Source organism: Triticum aestivum, chromosome 1A, assembly GCF_018294505.1.
Source record: "Triticum aestivum cultivar Chinese Spring chromosome 1A, IWGSC CS RefSeq v2.1, whole genome shotgun sequence".
NCBI lineage: Eukaryota > Viridiplantae > Streptophyta > Magnoliopsida > Poales > Poaceae > Triticum > Triticum aestivum.
This window is the reverse complement of record NC_057794.1, coordinates 451588213-451597243: the sequence shown is the minus strand read 5'-3', so window position 1 is coordinate 451597243 and position 9031 is coordinate 451588213. Positions and strand designations below refer to the sequence as shown.

Here is a 9031-nt window from a genome sequence, read left to right as displayed (position 1 = left end):
CTGAGGACGACAACGCCGCTGCCTAAGGCAGCGCGCCGCCTCGTAGTTTAGCCTGTTTTATTTTTTTAAGTGCAAATGTGGACGCGTGGACTCTCGCCAGTCTTCGTGGCCGGCTTTAATGTTTAATTAATGATGTTTTTTTATATGCATGCGTTTATTTTTTTTCTAGCGCCGTCAAAATAGGTTCAGGCCAGCGTTGGGCGCACGCGCCGATCAAAATACGAAAGCTAACATCCGTGTCCGTCTGACCGAACCTAACGAACAAAAAGCGGATAAAATCACCGTCTGTTTGGGTCGGCCCCTTGGAGTTGCTCTTACGTCAATATAAGTTCGGTAGTTCAAAGATACAATGATGTAGTGATGTTAACTACACCATTAAAAATGATCCTACTCACAACTTTTCGAAGCTCCAATGCGGCCAGCATCGAGCTCAGTCTCCCTCTCCGCACTCCGACTTTGGCCCTCACCGTCATCTTGCCGCCGTTGCGCCGCGTTCCCCTCCACGTCGAGGGACTTCAGGGTGTAAAAATGGAAGCAGACGATGTAGTACGCAAGGTTGAGCGCCATGAGGAAGGTCACGAGCCAGTAGTAGTAATCCAGCCTGCCCCGGTTGATGTTGTCCTGCAGCCACTCCCCTCCGCTCGCGCTCTGCACCACCGTGACGAGCAGCGTTCCCAGGTAGTTCCCGAGCGAGCCGGCCACCCAGAACAGCGCCGCCGAGGAGCTGCGCATGCTCTCCGGCGACTGGTCGTACAGGAACTCCATGTGCGCCACCGTGGACAGCGCGTCGCTCACCCCGTGGAGCGCGTACTGCGGCACCAGCCAAAACACGCTGATCGGCACGGTGGCGCCGGGGCTGTCCAGGAGCCCGTGCTCCGCCGCCGCCCTGCGCCGCTTGCCCTCGACGAGCGCCCCCGCGAGGACGCCCAGCACGGAGACGGCGAGCCCGGCGCCCATGCGCTGGAAGTAGGAGATCCCCGACTGCCGGCCGGTGTAGCGGCGCGCGAGCGGGACGAAGGCGCGGTCGTAGATGGAGAGGCTGACGAGCATGGTGAGCGTGGTGAAGATGATCATGCTGGCCGGCGGGATCTCGAACCGCGGCGTGAGGCGGCGGTCCATGGTGCGCGACTGCTGGATGGCGAAGGTGAAGTTGTGCGAGGCGGCGGCGATGAGCGTGATGCTGGCCGCCCACAGGGGCAGCATGCGCACGATGGACTTGAGCTCCTCCACCCGGTGCACCGTCGCCAGCCGCCACATGTCCGGCTCGGCGCCGGAGTCAACGGCGTCGGCGTCGGTCGTCGTCACTATAGCCGCTCGATCCAAGAACCTTCACGTTGGCGATCAATAAACAAACGAACCACATGAGGAAAAAGACACAATGGTGCACATGGAAGATGGAACCAAGTGTAGCAACTCGAGGTTAATTACTTGCCTGAGCTGGTTGGTGTGGAGCAGCCTCCCGTCGGCGGTGATGGGAGCGTCCAGCTCCTTGTTCTGGTACAGCATGCCGGCGTCCTCCGGCACGGCCTCCTTCCTCTTCTTGATCGCCGCGGCGACGACCTGAACCAGCCTCACGAAGGGGCTACCCCCGGGCTTCACCCTGACGTAGAGCGGGTAGCCGACCACGAACGAGAGCACGGAGACGAACATGGCGATGGCGGGGATGCCGAACCCCCATCCCCACCCGACGTTCTCCTGGACGTACACCACCACCGTCAGCGCCAGCAGCACGGCGAGCCCCATGGTGAAGAAGTAGAAGTTGAAGAAGCTCCACTTCTGCTCGCCGCCGGGCCGCCTCCCTCCCACGCCGAACTGGTCGGCGCCGAACGCCACCACGCACGGCCGGATGCCGCCGGACCCCAGCGCGGTGAAGAGCAGCGACACGTAAAGCACGGCGAGCTGCCCACCGTTCGCGCGCTGGCACGCGGGCGTCGACAGGGCGGCGGCGGCGCAAGGCGCGGGGCGGAGGGCAGTGGCGAGCGCGGACACGACGAGGCCGAGCATGCCGAGCTGGTACAGCGCGCCGCCGGCGGCGATGGTCCAGAAGCGGCCGGCGTAGGAGTCGGCGATGATGGCGCCGAAGACCGGGGTGAAGGCCGCCGTGCCCATGAAGTTGGTGAGCAGGTTGGAGGCCTCCACCAGCGGCAGGTGCAGCTGCTGTGTGAGGTACGTGATCATGTTGGCGTTGAAGCCGGCCGTCGCGAACCTGTCGCACACCTCGTTCGCTGCATGCGTCGACAGTCAACACGGGCGAGATATATACTGCGCTGCAGAAAGAAATTTAAGCAAAGCACGGGGGAATCAAGCACCTAGTATGAAGGGCATTGTCTTGAAGCCGCCCTGCTTCGTCTTCTTCGGCGATCCATCTTCATCGGCCGGCGCTGCATCCGCCATTGTTGGAGTTACAGCTCTCTGTAGTCCCTTTCTTACTGCGTATTGGTGGACTTGATGTGACTAGTGAAGCAGTAGTGTGGGAGGGCTAGCGTACATAAAAGCTACTCAGTGAGCTACTGGCAAGTTGACATAGTATATCGGTAGTGAGTGAACTAACCCGTAATTAGCGTGGATCTCACTGGGAACAGCGAAGCATCATCATCGGAGACAAAACAAGCGAACTGTACTGCGCCGAAGACCGGTGCAAGCAGCAAGTTCAGAGGTTAAATCTGCCAACGGATCGTAGATCACAGCTGTTTAATACTAAAAGACTCGCAGTCAGCAGGTCAGTTGGTCTTTGATCCAAGTTCCCTCGGTTGATTAAATATGACAGGCAACTCCATTATGAGGGGCAATGCTAGACTTCAAAAAAAAATAGCTACTCCCTTTGTCCTATAATGTAAAACGTTTTTTAACACTAGTGTAATGCTAAAAAACATCTTACATAATAGGACGGAGGGAGTACGTATCTTCCGTAATACCAACGTGGAGCATCAGTATTGGTGTTTAGGAGTGGCAGGGGCCCATCCGTGAAAATCAGGGGGAGTGATGCTTGGTTTAGTTGGAAGGTTTCGTAAACTTATGTATGCTTCTCGTATGTGTCGTCTCAGAGGGAATCCATGGAGAGTGGATCTTTAGAGCATCTTCAGCCGCGCTCTTAAGAAGGCCTTCTAGACTTTTTTCGTCCGTCGGCGCCAAAAAATCGGCCCAGTCGCGCCTTCAAGAGCCCAGTTTTTGTCGGTTCGGGCCGAAATTGGCGTCGGCGGACCCAACCCGAACCCGGCTCGTTGGAGGTCGCTCGGGGGGTGCCGGGCGAATCGTTTTTGGCGCGAAGAGCCGCGGGCCCGCCGCGCCAGCGACTCTACCTTTTTCTCGCCCCTTCGTCGTCCTCATCGCCTCGTTTCCCGCGGTGAATCAATGCCAAAGCTGTCGCGCCGGTCAGCCTCCATTGATGCCTCACGGGTGGCGCAGTGAAGGCTGGGCGGCGCGTCCCTCGGCCGCCATGCAATGACGCCATGCGTAACGCGCCGGCCAAGCCTACCACGCGGCGTCTCCGCCTATAAAAGCCGACTGCAAGCGCGCCGGAGAGACTCACCCCGATCATCCACCGACGACGCGCTCATTTCTCCCCCTTTCCTCCTCTCGCCGAGCGTTTCCCAGGCGACGGCATGGCGGGCGAACGGATTCGGGCGCCGTCATCTGCACGAGGACGAGGCTCGCCTCCTTTTCGAGGCCGAGTAGCCGGTCCCGCCGGACATGCGGGTGCCCGGGGCTTGGAGGATCAGCGTCGGCGGCGTGCCGGTGCCACCACCACCCACCGGGGTGACGCGGCGTGCGGAGATCGCACGCATCCGCGCGTCCCTGCCGCGGGCGGCGAGGGAGGGGCCACGGTACGTCCCCGACAGCCCGCTCTGGGAGCCCTACTTCCGCCGCCGTCACGCCGAGCAGCTCGAGGCCACCAACGGCGTCGTGCCCTCCGGCAGGCTCAACTCCGATGGCCGGCGCCGGTGGTGGGGCATGCCCGGCCGCACATTGGAGGCCGTCCTCGAGTACATCGAGGGCGGCAACACGCCGCGCCTCGAGTACTCCGCTCCCCCGTCCTTCTCACGCCGTCGGGGAAGCTCCTGGACACCGAGGCGCATGGAGACCGGGGCGTCCTCCTCCTCGTCCGGCGGCTCTTCCTGCCTCCACCTCCGCCCCGGCGATTTTTTGCCCCTCCTGGAGGACCAACGGCTGGAGATGCCCTAAAAACCGTGGAGCATGTGCTTCAGTCTCGGATGCTTCCCATTTCAAAGTAGACGGCTTCGGGATATGTGCGAATCTGTGAGATTAATTGTCTTTTCAAGGGACTGAGATAAGTGTTGGTTTTACCGGGGTTGTTATGGTTTTTATAATCCTTGAAGCAAGCAGAGTCCTTAGCAATGCTATGTTTTTTGTTCATTCAGTCCATCTCCAAATTAGTGTTGAAACCAGAACCCATGAGTAATATCGTGTTTCCCTTTTTTTTTCTCTAAGTAAGGTATTTTTTTTCATATCTTTGTACAATATATGTCACCTTAAGAAAAATCGATGCAGGGGGAGCATTGTTTTCAGTAGGAAAAAGGCCCTTCATTCCTAAGGACAAACTCTTCGCCTATAGCGAGATTTGGGACAAAATCGCCTCACTAGCTCCAACATGGGCCACCCACTAGCTCCAACATGGGCCACCCACTTACTGTTTAAATAAATAATATAGTTTATTTCTTATTTTTCTGCGATGATAAATAATGTACTTTAGTATGAACCCTTACCATGAAATGCCCATCCATTATAAATAACAGAGATATTCATGTATTTGAAAGGAGACGTTTGTAAAAAAAAGGTGAACACAAACATAACAGAGAATGGTTTTTTAATAAATGTAAAAGTAAAAATAAGAACAATATTGAAAAGATAAACAAACAAAAAAAAACAGAAACTGGAACATAAATCGGCCTATGTAGTGTAGATATAAGGTTAACTCTACGCCATCAAGGTTTGGGCCTCTGGCTGCAGGATATTCTATGCTTGAAACTGCAGCTCCCACATCAAGGTGGCGTACTTGTTTCTAAAGAAAAAACTAGTACTCGACGTTTTTTCCTTCTGAACAAGAACTAGTGCTAGTGCTCGACGTTGGTGGCAGGGTCACCGCTACGCAGGCCGCAGACTTGAAGCTAGTGTTGTATCTTATTCTCCCCAAAGGAACCAATTATGGAAGCTGCATCAAAGCCATTTTTTAGATACACAATACTCCCTCCATCCAGGTTTATAGGTGTCTAATAAAAATTTAGTATTCCAAATATATGCATGCTGCTCTTTAAAGTTCATGGTAAGGGTTTCATTTAAAGTTCCAAAAGTACATTAACACAAAATAGGTACATTTAAAGTTCATTTAAATAAATAATGTACTTTAGTATTGATGTTCCTAAAGTTCATTTAAATAAATAATATACTTTAGTATAAACCCTTACCATGACATTTAGTATTAATTATAAAACTGTATTTCTTTTACAGTTCCTAACACAAAATAAGTAGTGTCACGCGATTGAAGTACATTAAACTGTTGCCGCATGCAAAATTGTAGGAAAATATAGGCAGAAGACATCAATTAACAAAGACAGCAAATACCTCGCAAAAAAAGACAGCAATAACACGAAAATGTATTAAAAAAACCTTATTCTAAGATGGGATGAATTAATGAATTAGTATTACCATAAACGAAAAAAAATGAAAAGGAAAATAGTACTTCAAACAAATTATGACAAAACTTGCACACTGATTACATAGAACTTGCACGATTCCGTAATACGTAAGAACACCATATATTTGTGTAACTCTCGGACAACAACAAGATTTACACACACATTGTATAGAACTTTCATCTACGTGTCCATGTTCTATACTCGGTATTCAAACAACAAACATAAAATTTTCTAGAGAAGATGATTTAAGGGTATTATTATTAACCTAGAAAGGAATGAAAAAGAAACTTAAAATAATTGTCGACAAAAAATGTGCACATAATTTCCAAAGAAATTGAGGTATTTCACAATATTTAAAGAAACTAAGCACGTTGTGCAATTTTCAGATATGTCCCTAATTGAGTGTATATGTCTATGTTATACCCAGTGTTGATGTTCAAAATTATTCGTCTCTCTTAGCACGTTGAAAATGAACTCTTTTTTGCTCATCGTCGAAATGGAATGCAAAAGGCAGACCAAATACTAGCAGAAGGAAAAATGACTTACACAAAATAGTTTTTTTAACAGTACACTAATGACGTATCGTATTTTTATAGAAGATTGAAGATTAATTACAAGAAGCATGCCCCGGATACGAACATTCAGGCAGACGCGAGGCCATCGCCTTACACCAACTCCAAACTAGGAACGTTAAGCTAACTCCTCACAAATTGTTGTAAACCACCAAAACCAACACCCGTTTTCCTCCACTCAGCAACCTCATCCAGCACGTGAAGTGATAGCGCAGTTGGTGACATTTGTTGCGTCACTCCGTTAAACACTCTAACATTACACTCCTTCCATAAAGATCAAGCCATGGCCAATGTGTCGAAGCCTCTCCTATCTGTGCCCATGAAGTTTCTCCTCTCCCTGAAGACCTGAACCACCGGTCAGCGGGCGTGTCCATTGATCCGTAGGGGGTCCCACACCTTATGACACACTTTCGAGCATATACGCACTTGGACGGAATATGTTTGACGTTGTCCTCGTCTTGCAGACTCGTAAAACACGCGGATGACTGGTCCTGCAAGCCATGCCTCGCCCGTCGGTCCGACATCCAAAGCCTGTGCTTCACTGTAAGACACACAAATACTGCACAAAATAGTAATTCATGCAACTTACACATAGCAAAAATGAAAAAAAAATTAGAGGACTCTCCTTTTCCTAAGTCCCTGGCCTCAACATCTGGCCGTTTGGCTTGTTGACATGGACGTGCAAGGACTGCGGGCGCCTTAAATGGTGCATTGCGCCGCTCGAATCTTTCAGCGGACACGTTTACGCGCGTCGATCGCGCTGGAGTAGTTAACAACACGCCACACGCCATGGCGCGAGACTTGGAGGGCGCGGCACTCCTCCTCGCCGCCTCGGGTCAACGCTCGACTGCCGGCGCGCGCTGTGGGCTGTGGCGATCTTGTTTATCTAGAGCAGAATTTCGCGACAGGCGGCCGTCACTCGTCAGCGCGGTGCGTGAGAGAGACGCCACTCCCCTTCCCTTCGCATATGGCGTCGTCGGAGGGACCTCGTCGTCGGCGGCGGGGCAAGAAGAGCGAAGCCAAAAACAAGAAGAAGAAAGAGGCCGGACCGACGACCGTGGAGGACCTCCCCGACCACCTCTTCGAGCTCATCCTCCTCCGCCTCGGCCCGTCGCCATGCCTCGTCCGCGCCGCGGCCGCCTGCAAGCGGTGGTGCCGCGTCGTCGGGAACCCCGGCTTCCTCGCCCGCTTCGGCCCGGTCCACGAGCAGGTCCCGTACGTCGGCGACTACCACACCGTCCAGGGCGGCGAGCCCCTCTTCGTCCCCTCCTCGCCGGTCGTCGTCGACCGCAGCCGCTTCTTCCTCGAGTTCCTCCCGGAGAGCGGATCGTGGGAGATCGCGGACAGCCGCGGCAGCCTCCTCCTCCTCACCAAGAAGAGGGCGCCGCAGAGCTGGCGCGACTACAGTCGCCGTGTCCGCCACTACCCCGACCTTATGGTATGCGAGCCGCTCACCGGGCTCTACCAGGGGATCCTCTGGCCGGAGGATCTGGACGGAACCGGCCGCCTCGGCGTGTTCCTGCTTGACGGCGACGACGCGGACCGCCGCGTCAGCACGTCCAACTTCAGGGTCCTTGCGGCCGTCGACGATGCCATGGCATGTGTGTTCTCCACGGGCAGGGATGGCGGCTGGCGCATTATTTACAGCGAGATCACCAGCCACGTCGAGCTCCCAAAGCTCGGCCCCGAAAATTTCGTAGGGCGCGCAAACGGCACTCTGTACTGGGGAATTGACGGATGCGCCACCGCCGTTCTTGCCCTTGACGAGGCCACCGCGGAGTTCTCGCTCGCCGCATTCCCGGAGACCGTCTGGGGGCCGTCGCACATACGGACCTCGCGGATCGTCGGCGGCGAGGACGGCACGCTGCGCGTCATCCGCCTCATAGGCAACGACCTCAAGGTCTTCGCACGGCGGCATCCGGGCAGTGACGAAGATGAGTGGCTGCTGGAGATGCAGCTGGAGTTGCCGGAGGCCACCCTTAGGCTGCCGGGGCGCGAGGAGCACTTCTTCCGGCAACAAGCCATGGTTGTTGCGGCGAATACCAGATACGTCCTGCTGACACCGAGCGAGAAGGCGTGGTTATTCTCTGTTGAGCTGGACACGATGCGAGTGGAGCGCGAGCACGAGAGAAACAAGTACGCCGGAGAAGCGTACCCGTGCAAGTTGCCGTGGCCGCCGGCCTTGACTGATCATGGCAGGGAGAGGAGGTGATGATGATGATGCCTGATTGTCATGGCTGCCGACTTTGTCATCATAGCAGACTAGCAGAGAGGAGGTGATGACGTCCCTGATCGTGTATCAAAATTTCAAAAGGTTATCCGTTTCGTCGTATCTGGAACAGATTTGCACTATTTGTATTAAAAAAAATCCGTCCCGTGTTTTTGCTTCACTCTGTTCTTTGGGCCAGCCGATTTGTTATTGGGCTGAAACGCATTTCGTGTTGCCTGTTTGTATGCATTTTTTGCTTCTCTTTTTTTAAGTCTGTTTATAGGGGTATATTCAGGATGTTGGATGAGTGTAAAATGTATACATGCAATTACTATATAACATGTGTATAAATTGTAGTATAGTGCGAAAATTACACTACTATATGTTTATTCTTTGTACATATTAAAAAGTCCCAAGTTGTGCGGAAGTTTTTTAAAGTGTTTGTTTCATTCTTCTATCTTCTTAAAGGGTAATACTAATGACGCTAATTCATTCTACCTCTTCATTTTCTTAAGTGTTGGTATCATTTTCTTTCTTCCATAAGGCCATAAGGGTAATATCAATGCCACTAATTTATTTCTTTTAGTTCACTTATT

At 52.8% G+C, this 9031-nt stretch overlaps 2 protein-coding genes across 2 annotated transcripts; one reads left to right on the top strand and one right to left on the bottom strand.

The window, feature by feature from the left end:
* Nucleotides 1-296: 296 nt before the first annotated feature.
* Nucleotides 297-2340, bottom strand: LOC123055570 (protein NRT1/ PTR FAMILY 3.1-like). The gene is made up of 3 exons (XM_044479533.1): nt 2310-2340; nt 1433-2225; nt 297-1327 (listed from the first exon to the last, which is right to left on the bottom strand). The coding sequence occupies exons 1-3, from the start codon at nt 2323-2325 to the stop codon at nt 388-390; spliced, it is 1749 nt and encodes a 582-aa protein (XP_044335468.1). The 5' UTR covers nt 2326-2340; the 3' UTR covers nt 297-387.
* Nucleotides 2341-7069: 4729 nt separating this feature from the next.
* Nucleotides 7070-8761, top strand: LOC123055550 (uncharacterized). Its single transcript, XM_044479523.1, has one exon. It carries the CDS (start codon nt 7194-7196, stop codon nt 8436-8438), a length of 1245 nt encoding a protein of 414 aa, XP_044335458.1. The 5' UTR covers nt 7070-7193; the 3' UTR covers nt 8439-8761.
* Nucleotides 8762-9031: the final 270 nt, after the last annotated feature.

Excerpts from the sequence above, each read along its gene's own strand:
- LOC123055570 (XM_044479533.1), bottom strand. Across the intron at positions 1,328-1,432 it reads CTCCACACCAACCAGCTCAG|GTTCTTGGATCGAGCGGCTA; the intron begins GCAAGTAATTAA and ends GCCAACGTGAAG.
- LOC123055550 (XM_044479523.1), top strand. The coding sequence starts at position 7,194 with ATGGCGTCGTCGGAGGGACCTCGTCGTCGGCGGCGGGGCAAGAAGAGC.